This window comes from Lipophrys pholis (assembly GCF_963383615.2).
Source record: "Lipophrys pholis genome assembly, chromosome: 21".
NCBI lineage: Eukaryota > Metazoa > Chordata > Actinopteri > Blenniiformes > Blenniidae > Lipophrys > Lipophrys pholis.
Window position 1 is genome coordinate 7,458,749 of NC_137649.1, and position 16,625 is coordinate 7,475,373.

The following is a 16,625-nucleotide window of genomic DNA, read 5'->3' on the forward strand; positions in this document are numbered from 1 at the left end:
CCCACCGCTGAGGAGTTGGTACATTCCTCTCATCACAGCAGATGCTGACAGACAGGTTGCACTTGTCCTGTCCCATCAACATTCCTAATATTTGCGGGGGGGTGAGGGGGGGGGGGGGTGAGTAATGTGTCTCTTTATGTGTGTACTGCAGGGAGTAGGTATCCTCAAAGGGAAACGCTTGGATTGTACATAGTATGTGAATGGTTTGTGTGTGTGTGTGTGTGTGTGTGTGTGTGTGTGTGTGTGTGTGTGTGTGTGTGTGTGTGTGTGTGTGTGTGTGTGTGTGTCCGGGGAGAGCACACAGCCTGCCCTGCCAACCCGGGGGCTCAGCTGCAAAAACCATCATCTGTGATAGGTCAGCGAGGGTCGACAGCTTGCCGCACGATTCGCTGACGCTGTCAGACGACCAGAATAGAAAGAAACTAACAGGAAGGAGAGTGAAAGTGAGCGAGCGAGGCACACAGACATGGCGGGTGGGAGAGATAGAGACGCAGGCCGCATTCCTGAGTGTGAAAACATGCATAGGAAAAGACGGGAACGTTCCACGAAGTTGAATGTTATTAAGTGTTTAGGGATTATTAAAATCCACCGGTTGCTCGTAGTGATGGCAGCAGGCTTCGAACTGCGTTTCTTTGCCTGCTTTCCTGTCAGTGGCGGAGACAGGAGGCACTTTAGTTCGTCTCTCAGGTAGTGATTATGTTGGCGGCGGGCCAAAAGAGAGTTACCGACTGTGTGCTTTGGACTCCTTAAAAGCTGAGGTGGCTTTTTTTTGTCAAGTTCAATCAATCACACAGAGCTGCAAGTTCTCCTCTGAGCTGGCAGAGTTCCCCCGAAATAATTCCCTTCTTTACGTTTGCCGTTATTATTTGAGCTCTGGAAACTCAACACTTTATTATTCGGTTAGAGCAACTCGGTGAGAAATGAGGAGTGTGACGTGTGTGTGTCTGCTTGCCCACGCCGTGGACTCAGTATTAAGGAGCGACGACCTCAAGGCCCGTGTAAAGGGGCACTTAAGACTCTGTGTTTTATTTGTCGGTAGTGTAAACACTATTTTGCTTATATGCTGTGGACAAACATGGCCGCTTTCATGCAAATATTTAGACGCATATCTTAGATTTTTAATGGTAAAAACTTGCACGTTTATGTTGTTGAAAGTGTCAAGTTAAGCATTAATATAAGTGGACGTATTGACAAGTGAGGAAAAGAGCCCAAAAAAAAAAAAACCCCAAGCAATTTGCTTTCTTAATTTAGTGTTTCTGTACAGTAAATACTAAACAAACCAAGATGACCAAACCGCATGGCCACATGTTCTCCCTTTCACATTTACACACACACACACACATACACACAGAGCAGTTTACAGCTCACCAGGGTCTCTCTTATACTCATTGAATCCCAATTGCCCAACATTTAATTCCACCGCGGCGGAGCAAGCGAGGAAGAGCACCAGCGGCCCACAAGCCCGGTATCTGTAAAAACGGCGGGGGGTTCTGACGGCTGCGTGCAAGTCTGGCTCCAAACACTCTCCATGCACACTGTGCCAGCTTTTGTTCGACTGCCAACCAGGAATATCAGAATGGATTTGAGATTCAAAACCCACACAGGCAGGCTGGTGGCTACTCCGGTGCCCACAGGAAACGACATCACCCGGTAAAAATCTGAGGCCTTGGCCGCTTAGGATGATCCCGGATCAGCGCCAGGAACTATTAAAATAAAGGGAACTATAAACAGTGTTGCTGGGATGTGAGAAGGCGAGACCACCAAATAAGTTCACAGAGAAAACTGAAATAAACATCAGTCCATGTAAGAAATTAGCACATTAAATTGTGATTAAACTAACGAAGGAGCTGAAAAGTAATAATAGGTACATTTAAAGGTCATTTTTTTTATGATGTATGTGTTCACCGTCATAAATTGACCATAACATTCTTTTGGGGTAAATGATGTAATAACAGTAATCCGCAGAGGCAAATGAAGCTTATTCATAATACGTGTGCAGAGTGAGCTTATAAAATACTGCATGAAAGCAGAATGAGGGGTGTGGGTTTGGGTTCTCAGACAGAGTGGGTGGAGCAGCTGGTTACTGTTCAAGCATTGTTTCCCTCATAGACAATGTTGTTCTTTTTTAACTTATCATTGACTCTTCTGTTGTAGGAGTATGTGAACTTCCCAGAGATAAATGCATGGACTGCCTCACATGGGTTTGTTGTTTTGTTTTTTTTTTTCTCTTGGAAGAAATAAAAAGAGACTAAATGACTTTATTCAGACCAGATTCCCATCTGGAGCACTTACTGCTAGTCTGCGTAATGTCACAATAACCTCGTGCATTTCGGCGACAGGGCATGGTGGTCTGACAAGGCAAATTTCAGGTCAAACATGCTGGCGTGGCGTTCGCCGTCAGTCATCACTCAGGTCCCGATTTGCCAGGTTCCCAAATAAAGAATAACACGACCAAATGACACTTGGTGTGCGTTTTGAAGATGATCGACTAAGAACACTAGTGTGAGTGATAACATGTGCAAACTGGTTGGGAGCCCGCGTTCGCTACGGGGAGACTGGATGGAGAGAATATAGCAAAACTAGAAGAAGAACAAGGGAAAATATCTCACAATAAAACCCTTATGAATAAAACTAGTGGGTGTTAAACTGAGAAAATGCCTCTGTCAAGCTGATTGTCCCTTTTGTCTCAGATCCCTTAAATACAAAGGCTATCAAAGGGAAGGCTTTAGGCTTTGTACATCATTTTGATGTCTAGACTGTTTAATAACATTTTTCCTCTGAGTAGCACATCAGATCACTTTATCTTTAGGAACAGGCCATGTACCACAGGCCTCCCAGATCGCCATTATTAAACTTTTTGCTCAAGAGTCCACACTTGATCCGGGTGTTTTAACGAGTTACAGTTTGGAAAAAGTTGTTGCGCGGGAGCTATTTGTATAAAATAATTTATTTGAGTTAGGGTGGGGCGATTGGGCCTTAAAAAGAAAAAAGTAAAATTTTTTAATGAAAAATTTGAGCTTCGATTCGATTTTTTTAAAAATGACTGCAGACAGCAGATATATTGTCAAAAGTGCAACTTTATTGCTGTTATTGTCCTCAGAGCTAAAATGCATATGAATAATCCCAAAATAAAAAAAGTAAATGAGGCTCATTTATTCAACAAATTCAAGTCTCTGTTCTTATCCTGTTGGATCTCAGTGCTGCATTTGATACTATAGATTAAAACATGCTGTATTTTCTCTGTAGTGAATAATGACCAGAAATAAACAATTTATTCATTCATTCATTCATTCAACATCCCACTACAGAGACCGGCACATGTCATCAGGATTAAAGGTACGACGACAAACTGATTTCTAAAGTTAAAACTACTATAATTTTTGACTAAAGTTAAACATGGAGTTCCACACGGTTCTATATTAGGACCCATACTTTTTACATTGTATATGCTTCCTGTCAGGAATATTATTGGCTCCATTAACTTCAAATGCCTAGAAGATAAACAACCATAATACACAAATCTATTTCTCTATGAAACCAGATTATACTGATCAACATTCTGAAACCAAAAGATTTTCTTAAAGACATAAAGGCTTGGATGAGCCGTAATGTTCTGCTCCTGAACTCAGATAAAACATAACGCACTATATTTGGCCCAAAACATTTGAAAGAGAACTTATCCAAACATATACAGTAGTACCACTGGATGTTATTGCTTTGACCTCCAGTACCACTGCGAGGAATTATTTTTGACCCGGACTTAATCCTTCAACTCCCACATTAAACACGTCTGCAGGACTGCGTTCTTTTACCTGCATAATGTCTCAAACATGATGACTCAGAGTGACTCTGAGAAATGAATCCAGGCACTTGTTACTTCTGGGTTAGACTATTGTAATTCCCTGTTATCAGGGTGTAGAACGGGAGGTGGAGCTTTCAGCTTTCAGGCTCCTCTCATGTGGAAGCAGCTCCCAGTTTCAGTCATTGAGGCTGATGCGGTCTCTACTTTTAAGGTTAGGTTAGGTTCAAGACTTTATTTATTTGATAAAGCTTCGGGCTGGTTCAGGCCACTCTGGACCGTTTCCCAGTGAAGCTGCTATAAGTTTAGTCTGTTGGAGACCTGCACTCAGCCTCTTTCTTTTTTCACTCTCCGTACGTTCATATTTCACCGGGACATGTAGCTCACATTCTGTTTCTCTCCTGTAGTCTGTGTTCTCTCTCTCTCTCTCTCTCTCTCTCTCTGTACGTTCGTGTGGTATTTCTGCCAGTGGAACTGTGAGTTTGTGATCTGAGCCTCTTGCTGCAGCGAGTGGATTAGCCTGCTTTCTTATGACAATCTGTTTGTTTACTTGCTGTCTCTGTCCTGTCCCCCTCCTCTCTATCCCCTCTGTCTGTCCTGTAGCCCCAACCGGAACAGCATCCAGCCGCCTCCCTCTGGTTCTGCAGGTTTCCTCCTGGTAAAATCTTGTTTTTCCTTTCCACTGTTGCCTCCGCTTGCTCAAGTGGAACAGTTGGGTGTTCCTCTGTAACAGCGCCTTGAGATGACTATGTTATTATTTGCACTATATAAAAAAATAAAAAAATTGGAATGGAGTTGAATCAGAATTCTCAGCTGAACTGGCCTCTCTCTCTACTCCCACACACAAACTCACTGGTTTCTGTTCATTTACAAAACTCTCATCAGGAAATCCCCATTACCGGAATATCTTACATCACTCTGGAATGTTTGCAGCAAAAATGTCCGTGTGCATTGTAGCAGCATCATCAGCCTCCAAAGCCGACGCCTCCCTTCGTTGCTTCTCTTATTTATGACTCTCAGCTCCTTCATTTCACCATCCTCTTCAGTACAATTAGCAGAACAAGATAATGGTACCTGCTTTTAGACATGGGATTTTTAGATATAAGTCACTTATGGTAGGATTGGTACGACATGCTGCATTATTGAACCTCTCGGATCAGATGAACGCTTCATGAAAATGATAATATTATTGCATGTTTTGGTCGGTGTAACAGTGCAAAAAGAACAGATTTTTCCCATCTGTTGGAGGCAATCCTCAGAGGTTTGCCTGTGATATCTAGATTTTGTTGCCATGTTGTGGGTCAGTTCCACAGATATATCAGATTTGTTTGACGTGACGTGATATAAAAACATTTGACTTTGCGATCTATCATCGCTCCTTTAATCCAGTCAGGTTGAAGTCGCGAGTCTTTCTTTGAACGAGTGTGCGCACTGAACATGAACCAGGAAGGAAACAGCAGTCCGAGGTAGACGGCGGCAGCGCGGTCTTACCTTTCCATATTTCTGTGCATAGGAGCCTGTGAGCAGAGAGTGGAAGACAATGATGGTCTCATCCAGATCCCACACAAACACCCTCTGTGGAGCGAAAGACAGAAAGAAGAGAGGGACAATGAGTGTTGAATTTTTTCAGATATGTTACATCTGAGCAGGCTGAAGTGTGTGTATTGTTCAAGTAAAGATACTTAGGAGAACAAATCTAGTAAAAGGACAAATACGGATTCTGCACTCATGGTTAAGTTAAAAAAAACAAATATGGATGGTAACTAATATTCCTGCTCCTCAACACAACGTTTCCTTCTAAATAGGAAATGCTGCTCTGAATCTGAAGATTGAACTACAAGTTCAACAACACAGGATGCAAAAGTTCTTATCTTAATATACCCTCTCACACACAAAGGACATCTATGAATCTAAATTGGGATAATCGTTTGTGATTGCTCATCCATTATGGTTTAAATCACTCTGGATGTCGTGAGGACGTATCATGCTCCGAAAGAATCGACAATTCCTTTCAAATGCATTCGTGAATTAAAACAAATTTGTTTTTGGTGAAAAAGGAATATGTGGGTTCCAATGTTTAAGGAGAAAATCTTAACTAGGTGCATAAAAAGTTTACATGAATACAGTGATGAAAAACTTTCTTCCCACACGTGGAGTTACAACAATATGTAAATGCGTGCCCGTGAGGACAGAGACATCTGTACGAGCCTCTCTGCACTCGTATTTTGAGACGACAGTGAACAGCGTGGCTTAAGATCAAAGAGAATACCAATATATCCACCGAGGGTTGAATGGAATATTCAGTCGGCGCTCTAAGTGCTCTGTCAGAGTGTGTTTTTAGGTCTCTTACCTCCAGGTCACTATCAGGGGGAGGGGAGGGGTTGTTTTTGCGGCCCCTGCCCCGAGACTTGGACCCCCCACTCCGGCAGGCTCGGTCATCGAGCTCTTTGATGGGCGTGGAAGGGCTCTGGACTGTATCAAAGTCCCCTAAGAGTGTATATAAACACAGGCAGGCCATTTGAAACATTTTAAAATTTAGTAGTGATCAAATATCTGTCTGAAAACTTGCACAAGCAATCACAAACTACATTCGCCGCATTGTGCCGATAGTAATGATGTGGTCTGAGCAGATCCCACAGGTGCTTTCGAGTTGTATCCACTTCAGGAAGAGCAATAATTCAGGCTTTGTACAGTAATAAGCCGTCTTGTCAGGCTTAATAATTCAAGGTAATTGGCATGACAGATCAACTTAAACGCAAGTAAGAAATGTAAACAAAAGTCACGCCGGCACTGCGACTGAGTCATGATAACATGCACATGTACGGTTTTACCAGAGGAGGGGAAAGATGGAACAGTGCAATAAATTAAACAGGTTAGGTAATCTGATGCCTCGAGCAGAGATACTGTACATACAATATTCTGCAGGAGCATACGGAGAGCGCGCGCGCGCGCACACACACACACACACACACATTCTTGCGAGCGCACACACTCCCCTAATGCCATATGCTCCCACCACCGCGTGGTAACTAGAACCAGACTCTGGGTTTCGGCTCTCATATTGTTATGTCTCAATCAGGCAGAAAGGGAGAGAGGGGGTGGATAAAGACACAAACAGAACGTGAGTGACAAAAAAACAGATACCGACTATAACTCTGGGAGAGAGAAAAAGAGCCAGCGAGGAAAAAGTGAGAAAGGCAGCAAGAGGGAAAGTGCGAGTGACAGGAAGAATGATAAGCTCCTTTAATCAGGCTTTCTGAATTTGAGCCAAGATAAACCTAAGAAAAACTGGAGAAAAAAAAAAAAGACACAGAAAAGTTGACTGTGGAGCCATATTCCTATATGCACGGGTACACTCCAGCTCTTATTTTCAGCTTTCCCCATTTTCTCTTAAGTAAAGCGCAATATTCAACGTGATTTAATGAAAGCCTCCGAGGTTAATGTAAACACTCGCTGATTTTCCAATTAGAGAGCAAGATGCCATGTAACGATGGCCCTCGTCTAAAGTTACTTCCTGTACTTCATCACGGCCCAAAGAGCGTTTTTTAACTACACAAAATGTTATTTTTAGATATTGTACAAGATTGAGAACCCACAATTTACGAGGTTAGAACTGGACTGAAGTGTTGGTAACTTCAACAGTTTCATTGTAAGCTGTGTTTTAACACAAACCTGGGTGAAGCTCAGCAGCCTGTCCGGTTATGGCAGGGGCGGGATCCTGCAGCTGGTAGGCCGCCGTGGAGCCTGTACCGTCCACGTTGTTGGAGGTCATATATGGCCCGTAAGTGGAAGCGGAATAATACTGGGCATACTGGTTTTGGCCAAACGTGTATGATGGATAATCCTGCGGGAAAAACAACAAGAATCGTGAGCGGTTAAGACAAACTGAAAGAACGGAGACAACAAGAGTCAGGGAAATGAAGATGTTGTCAGTACAAACCTCTGAGGACAATTTTTTATTTTTTTTTCCTTTTACAAACATACCTTCTTATTTCTCTAATCTTTTATCCCCTCTATTCTGTATTTTATATCTCTGAAACAATTAAAGCCTTGTGCTGCTGCTTTTTACTGACCCGGTAGAGATGGACGCTTTTATGAGTCTGCTCTCTAAACCTGTCACTACGTCCATCTCCAGGAGTCCTTATAAACTGCTGCATACCACGTGAATGTATACACACACACACACACACACACACACACACACACACACACACACACACACACACACACACACACACACACACACACACACACACACACACACACACACACACACACACACACACACACACGCACACACAAACGTGCACAGTTGTACAAACAGTTTTCAGTTTCTTGCCTTTTTTAAAGTCATATCCATTCGTTCGCATTTCTGTTTCCATTACATCAGAGATAGAAGCATTGGCTTGCATTATTATTATAGAGATTTTCTTCAGCTATACTATCTTCAAACTAACCCTTAACCAGGTATTTTTACAAAAAGTTAGTGATCCACATGATGAAGACTTGTTGTCGTCCTCACAGTGTGGCTGTTTGAACAGATTTATGTCCATGGAACATGAGGAATAGGAGTACACACACACACACACACACACACACACACACACACACACACACACACACACACACACACACACACACACACACACACACACACACACACACACACACACACACACACACACACACACACACACACACACACACACACACACAATTTCCCCTAATCCACCCACATGAGCCAAACCTTCACTTTCTTCCTGTAAACAGCCACATCTATCATAGCGAGACATTAAAATCCCCCTTTAAGCAGTTTACTACCACAATACAATTCATCATATAGACATAGGGAAATACTCAGAACAAAACACTCTTTCACAGAGACTAATTATGTGTTTCTCTCCCAAGTTTTTTTTTTTTTTTTTTTTTCTTGCTGTTGCAAGGTCGCAGCGTAATCATGTTTTATTTCTTAAAGCTCTCTCGAATGAGGGAAGCTGCTCAGATGCGTGACGGGAAAATAATTTCTGGTCCCAAATACTGCTACAATGACAAAAAAACAAACAAAAAAACTCTTTTTTTTAAACTGAACCAAAATAGCGAGAATAAATACACTGGTTTTACTCTGAGCGAAGCTGTTGGTTCAATTCATTCTAATGAGTTGTAGTATTTTACTGACCATCACACATTAATGCACTCACTCCACTCAGAGGCAGATCCATACCTGCTGTGTGGCAGTGTAGTTGGCGGGGTTGGACACTGAGTTATTGGTGGCATAGAGGCCCGAGGAAGGAGTGAAGCTTGATCCTGAGGAATGGAAAAAAAACTAAAAAAACTGGTCGAATTGTAATGTTGTGTTTGCAGTGTTTTAAGGTAACGTCTTTTCCAGCTGACCAAAATAATGCATGACCGTCCGTTCTGACCTGGCATCTGATAGGGTGAGTAGGCAGTCTGTCCAGGCTGAGGTGTGGTGAAGCCGGGGCTGTAGCTGAGGCCCGTCTGCAGAGGCGACTGACTCTGGGCCAGGCCGCTCTCTGTCTTAATGCCTGGAAGCATCACACCGAGGTCTGGGACAGAGGAAAAAAATAACATTGGCATTACAGTCCAAGCATCTGTACGCCGTGTTTGCACTGTGTATGGATGCGCTGTTGGTTTAAATTCAGAAAAGAATTGCATAATAAAATAAAAATGTACGAGACGAATGTATTTTCTGTATTTTTAATGAAAAGAATAGATCAAACACTGTTTGAATTCTGTCTTTAACCTTCAATAAAGATGACATCCAATAATGTTTCCTTTTCTCAAAATATGCACACACAAGCCCCCAGAGGGCATACCAAGAAATACTTGTTAAACGTCAACTTTAAGAGGCTGATGAATAATGTCTAAAAAATCTATTTGATTAAAAACTTATATCCCTTTTCTGTCACAATAAAATAGCAGCATTATCTCCAGTTCCTATTTATACTTTGTTGGAAAATGTAAAACTGAAAAAATTAACACAATCTTTTCTTTTTTCATTTTACACTTTATTGAAAATATCAAGTAGAACTGATAAAATATTCTGTAAATGACTGACTAGCCACTCGATGACAATGTTTGAAATTGCTTTAGTATTATGAACGCAATGCATTTTGAGAGCATACAGTTCTAAATTTATTTCTATGTATTCTCAGCTGAAATACATAATTAAATGCAAGAAGGAGATTCGTTGCAAAAGCAGCCACTCATTTTATGGATTCTCTGACCAAGATCAATTCATCATTGTTAGTTTAAAAAAATAAAAATAAAAACACTCCTGCCATCAATTCTGTATTTACATGTATGTGTATGAGTGTTAGTGAGGGAAGCAATGTGTGTTTTCGGCGTATGTCTAGATACCGTAGGTGGACAGTCCGTAAGCCTGGCCTGTCTGGGAGTAAGCGGTATAGACGGACGACTGCTGCATGCTGCTGAACTGAGGCTGGCCAGCGTACGTCGGCATTGGAGGAGCGGCTGGTGTGGACAGGATGTGAGGGTAGGGCCTGAGGGAACAGGTGGAAGCGGACAGGTGAGGTGAAGCCGCGGGGAATCGCGGCACAATGGAGCTCATTTGATTGGGGGAAGGCTGAAATAAGCGCAGATATAAAATTAGACTTACTTGGACGGGTAGAGGGGGGGAGAGTACTGGTGGGCTGAACGAGGGCTATACCCACTGCTGGTGATTACTAAAAAACAGCAAAAATAATCAGACACAACAAGGCAGAAATAGGTTACGGATGGTGTCAAGTGAAGTGTTCTGTTTTCTCTCACATTCAACAAAAACCACTCCCGAGGAGCACAATTCAAGGCCTCCAGCTTATTCGGGCTCAAACGCTGTTCCAGTAAACATAATTTGAAGCATTTTGAATGGAAGGGAGCCAAGTTTTCCCCTTTGGAGAGTACTGTAGTCCATGAAAGCCCTTTAGGCGGGCCTCATAGTAAAACACAATGTCTGTTTGTGGTCATTGAGATGTCAGAGCTGCGGCCTGACAAACACCCTGCTGCTTCTAAACCCTCTGTTTTACGTAATGATTTAGTGTGTGTTGTTTTGTGAAGGGGCTGGAGCTGTGCGCCAGTCGAAAAAAATGAAAAAAAAAACCCCGAAGACAAGTGTAAAAGTGTCTTTCTCCCTCTCTCTCGTCTCTCTGCCAGTCTTTGATGATGCAATCCAAGGACAGTGAACGAAAGCTTTCAGGGGACCGAGCACGAAGCTCGAATGGATGAAACGGTGGAGCGCGACACGCGTTAAATCTGAGCCCAAAAAGCTGAAGCATGTGCGTTACCTGAGCCTGCGTATGTGTCCAGTGCTGTGTCGCCTGTCGTAGTGACTGTATCGCTGTTGTTCATAGGCTCTGTTTTCACTTAAAGGAGAGGGGAAAGGATCAGTGTTAGGGTAAGCTGTCGGTCAGGCGTTCCATCACACTCACACGCCAAACAAAACTTACTGCATAAAAAGCAGAAAACTACCATGCACTTCCTGCATGTGAGCGACATGTTGTGTGCAGGGTTCCCATCGCTATTGAATTCCACAACTTTGAATACGACTATGCCTTAAAGGTTTTACTCCACCTCACAAAATATCATTTGTGAGGTCAGGGAAAGTATGAAAACCATCAAATGGAACAATTAAACTAAAATATATGATCATGGAAGGTAATCCGTTGGCAGATTTCCCCTGATATTTGCTTCCTTCGCCCTGTGAGAGTCTTTGACTGGTGGGAACCCTGCAAATATATATGAACTCCACACACGCTGTCAGAAAGTCACACAAGCAGAAACAACGTCACAGCAAATCAAAAATAAATCAGAGCAGATACGGTAAGAAAAATAAAATATCATCAACCAGCTAAAACTACACAAAGCCACCCCCTTCTGCATCGAATGTAAATATTCTTTGAATTCTTGGTATTGGATTCACACACATGCACCTCTGTACCATAGTCCTTGGAGCCTTGGGCAGGGGGCGGGCTGCTGCAGCCCAACAGCCAATCAGCCGTGTTTAGAACGGTCATGCTCTCACCTATAGGGGTGCAAGGTGGGAAGGTGGTGAGGATCCGAGGCACCGAGAGCCATGCAGGTCTCACATTTATGGCCATTTTGAAAAGAAGTTGTTTTACATTCGGGACATATATCGAGATACTTCATTTCTTCCTTTTGTGTCAACAAATGGTTAACAACGTTTGTTACCAGACATTAAGAGGCGAAACATCTGTCAAGCAGCACCTTCAGATCTCAGATCAAAGATAGTCAACGTGTCATTTTAAGCATAGTTCGCTATTTAGAAAGTGTATAAAGCTAAAATGTACACTTTGCAGTTTTCACATACTTTACATCCTCCATACTGCTTTATCAAAACAAATAGAGACAACCACACACACTCACATTCATGCCTATCACACTGCTGGACAATCACCAATTACCTGAAATGTATATTTTTGGACTGTGAAAGGAAATGTAGTACATGGGACAAACACACACACACACACACACACACACACATTCATGCAAACTCTACACAGAAAGGCTCAACTGACATCATGACGTGACCCCATACACTCGGTGTTTTGAAAACGATGACGGGAGCAAAGCACAACTGGTCAGTGTAGGAAACAACAATTGTTTTAAACATATCAAAATACTTTGAGATAGTTGAAAAGCTTGCGGGATTCTGTGTGCGTGTCACAGTGCAAAGCGTTATGGGATTGAGCCACTGAAATGAATCGTGTCCCATCTTGGTGCATATGAACTGGTACAACGTTCCAATTACTTTATTCACTGTTCATGTAATCTGATCCTAAAATCAGAAAGAATTCGACGAGATTAACAGTAAACCATGTAAACGCAGCTACTGAGAACATACTGTAGTACATAGTATTTGCATTTCATTGCAGCTCGACGCTCTAAAATTGTTTATCTTGCATGGTTGAGGGTGTGAGGTACTGCAGAGGCCATTTTTAGATTATATACTGTTTAGTTCTTCTCCTATGTGGGACCTGTTACACCGACTATAAAATTATTATTTCAAGTGGAAATGTTGACGGACACCCCCCCCCAGTAAACACTTGATGCTGTTTTTCAGTTCCGTTTTCGCCGACCATAAAACTCATCACAGCAACCATTTGAGAGGTCCATTTAATTCAGGACAACTTCATTAATCCCTTCAGGGAGCAATTCAACCCACTGGAGAAGCTGTAATGAAGACAAATGGATTGCTATGGAGATGGCCCTGAGGCCTGAGCACTGGCTGATGTCAGGTGAGGGGAATGTTGGGTATGTAGTTTGTTTTGGCTGCGAGTGTGTAGTCCTGGCCCTGTCTGCTTTAACCATTAGCTGTGAGCTCATCAAAAAAATGATTGAGTGTGCTCTAATATGGTCTGTGTTTGCTGTTAGTCCACCCCGAGAATAACTATTTTCTCTGACTGTGTGTCCTTTGACACTTTAAGTTGACTAAAATGCGGCATCTCACTTTTTCCATGACATTACTGTAAAAGAAAAAAAAAAAAAAGAAGAAAGTGCTTTCCACTGGCTATTAAATGAGCAACAGATCAAAGAAAGGCTCAATAAAAGCTCTACATGAAGTTACATCAAACGAGCCTGTCACAACCGATTCCAGAGGACAGAGAACGAGTGAGAAGGAGATCAAGGGTGACGGAGGGGAGAAGATGAATGTGGAAAGGCAAATGTAGAGAGAAAGAGAGTGAGAAGAAGAGAGAAGAAGAGATCAGGACAAAGGGAAGAGAAAGAGAGGAGGAGGCTCGCTGGTGTTGACAACTGAGAGAGCAGTGATGCTTTAATGCTCTTGTAGAGGAAATAGTTTCCAGTGGGAGTTTGGGCTTGTGCTCAAACATACATATATACTGGGACACACACACACACACACACACACACACACACACACACACACACACACACACACACACACACACACACACACACACACACACACACACACACACACACACACACACACACACACACCGTCAGGCAGTTAGTGGAGGAGAGAAAAAGTGCTTTGCCTTGTGTTTACACACATTCTCCAGCGGTTTACTGAAGCACCGCGTGCCAGCAGGCACACGCGTGTATGTGTGTGTGTGTGTGTGTGTGTGTGTGTGTGTGTGTGTGTGTGTGTGTGTGTGTTCTATAAATTCCTGAAAAGTATTTATCTCTGCAATCCTTTGGACCGATGATTTTGCAGTAGATTTCATTACATTGCATTACACTCGTTAAAATGCTTTTTACCCAAAGCGAGTTTCAATATGTGCCGTGGGCCTGGGCTGCAGTTTAGATGACAGACAATAAATTCACAATGGAGATGCTTAATATTTGTTATATTTCTCTGGACATTATCAAATCGTAGGACAAGGTTTTGAGCTGTCGTTGTATTAATAAGGCGCTTTCCAGAGTTTAGAAAGAAAATTTGCTCTTTCATCTCATTTCAAATGATTATTCTCCCTGATCTGTGTCAAACCCAAAAGTTTGGTAAATATAAGTGATGAAGAGCTAAACATACATCTGAGAATTTCGTATTTATTATTCCCAATTTATCTAAAGATGCAGTCTCATCTCAATTTTAGTCAATTCTAAGATTTACTCCTTTTCATAACATATGCAGGCCACATTCATAGAGCACATTTTACTCAATTATTAGTTTTGCAATGTCATTAATGAACAACAAACAAATGAAATAGGGACATAAAATCTTGAGATCCCTCAAATAATTAAGGAGCTAAAAACACCACCATAGAGTAAATCTAACCATTCTGCATTGAGAACAAGGATTACTACTAAAACACTGTGACAGGTTGTGTCTCCTCACCTCCTGTGCCATTGGTAGTGATGGAGGGGCTGCCGAGGTTGTTCTTGTCCAGCTTTGAGCCCGTCGAATCTCCACCTCCCACGCGGTTATGAGGACTGGCTAGGTCCTGCATTTCCATGGACCTGACAGACGGAAGAAAAGAAAAAGAGGAAGGGGGTGGGGGGGAGGAAACGAGGTGAAGTGAAACTACTGAACGAGCGGCGGATCGACAGAAATGTGCTCTCACAGCAGGAAACTTACCACTTCCATATATTACATTAGGATCCCACAGCAAATGTTCAATGACATATACACAGAGGAATCACACACGCGCACACACACACACACACACACACACACACACACACGCAGTCGTAAACTTTATGCTTCTCAGCACCAGTTAGCTTACTTGAGCATGTGTTCAGAGGCGCTAGACGTTGTCTGTGGGCCCGCTGGCTTTTTTATGAAGTGGTTGTGTGTGTGTGTGTGTGTGTGTGTGTGTGTGTGTGTGTGTGTGTGTGTGTGTGTGTGTGTGTGTGTGTGTGTGTGTGTGTGTGTGTACACTCTTCTGGGCTCCAATACAAACCCACAGCCAGCCAGTATGCTTTAGTTTTACAATGTGTTCCACATGCATGACTGGGACCAACCAGCACACAAGGTGGTAATGGTAAACTGAGAGTGAGTGTGTGTGTGTGTGTGTGTGTGTGTGTGTGTGTGTGTGTGTGTGTGTGTGTGTGTGTGTGTGTGTGTGTGTGTGTGTGTGTGTGTGTGTGTGTGTGTGTGTTTGGAAGTGAAAGTAAGTAAGTAAAACACGAACAGAATGAAGATGCCCACTCTTGATGGAGATGAAACCAGCCTTTTGGATAATACTGTTTATTCGTTTTGGGGTAACTTGTTGGTCGACGTAACGACAACTGTTTTCTTCATCACCCGCAGAATATGTCAAGACGTGTAAGTGTTTGAAATGAAATGTCCAGCATGTGCACCGTAAGAAAACCAATGTAAACCACTCTCTTGTGACTGTTCATCACAGCTGCTGCCGCAAACCCACAATATCTGACATGTCTTTCGGTGGAAGGCATAGTTTTGACGTTGAGTCAGCGCGAGCATTAACTGCACCGTGCGTGTGTGCGTGTGTGCGTGTGTGCGTGTGTGCGTGTGTGCGTGCGCCCTGACTCATTGACTTATGCTGCCCGCAGGTTGGTCACACTTGTGCACTTGTGTGAGACTTCAAAGGTAAAAATGACAGATATGGGGGATCAAACAAATGCGGGCTTTGTGTGTGTGTGTGTGTGTGTGTGTGTGTGTGTGTGTGTGTGTGTGTGTGTGTGTGTGTGTGTGTGTGTGTGTGTGTGTGTGTGTAGCAGTTCAGGAAACAGGCCATCTCAACGCTATGGGCAGATAGCATGACCACACATGACTGCAACCCACAGTCACACTGACAGGTAGAAAAATAAAGCTTTCAGCCGATGAGTCAAAAGAGTGAAAAAGAGCTAGAATATGTAAACACTTATATAAACTCTCTTTTTCTCTCCATTTGTTTTTATTACCTTCTTACACGTATATGAAGGGAAACTATGGCCATTGTTTTTAATTCAACAATACTTTCTCATGTGTTAAAAGGCCACAAGCTGTTTTTACACAGAAGAAAAAAAAAGTTGCTCTACATGCGAGTTAAGATCTTATACAGATTAAAGGGGCTTTACAACCATACGTTGTAATACTCTCTTTTGCCTCGTGTTTTCTCTCCCTCTTGTGTGTAAAACTCAACAACCATCTAATTTCTTTTGTCTTTCAACAGCAGGAAATGATTGTGTCTCCCTCCTCGTTCTTTTTTTTTCTCCTTCCCCCTTTCCCTCCGTTTCGCTCCTCTCGGGAGGTGATGGCAGGAGTTGGTGTTTCATAAACTCCTTTCTGGTTTTCACATCATGTCTGGTCATTGAAAAAATATGCTGCATGTTATTGGGATGTAGGGCCGCACACTGTGTGATGTTAAATCAGCGGATTTAGGGT

General features: G+C 42.6%; 1 protein-coding gene across 7 annotated transcripts in view; it reads right to left on the minus strand.

The window, feature by feature from the left end:
• The window catches only part of eya4 (EYA transcriptional coactivator and phosphatase 4), a 44,023-nt gene that overhangs the window by 5,103 nt on the left and 22,295 nt on the right, over nt 1-16,625 (minus strand). For 3 of the 7 annotated variants that reach the window (XM_080490585.1, XM_080490586.1, XM_080490588.1), the window contains 10 exons: nt 14,634-14,755; nt 11,754-11,837; nt 11,101-11,178; nt 10,437-10,503; nt 10,178-10,320; nt 9,220-9,363; nt 9,021-9,103; nt 7,472-7,643; nt 6,150-6,286; nt 5,291-5,374 (listed from right to left, as the gene is read on the minus strand). In XM_080490585.1, coding sequence (XP_080346711.1) covers nt 5,291-5,374; nt 6,150-6,286; nt 7,472-7,643; nt 9,021-9,103; nt 9,220-9,363; nt 10,178-10,320; nt 10,437-10,503; nt 11,101-11,178; nt 11,754-11,837; nt 14,634-14,755 — 1,114 coding nt within the window. The remainder of the gene's footprint in view (nt 1-5,290; nt 5,375-6,149; nt 6,287-7,471; nt 7,644-9,020; nt 9,104-9,219; nt 9,364-10,177; nt 10,321-10,436; nt 10,504-11,100; nt 11,179-11,753; nt 11,838-14,633; nt 14,756-16,625) is intronic. The other 4 variants (XM_080490587.1, XM_080490589.1, XM_080490590.1 and 1 more) reach the window with 2 other exon arrangements.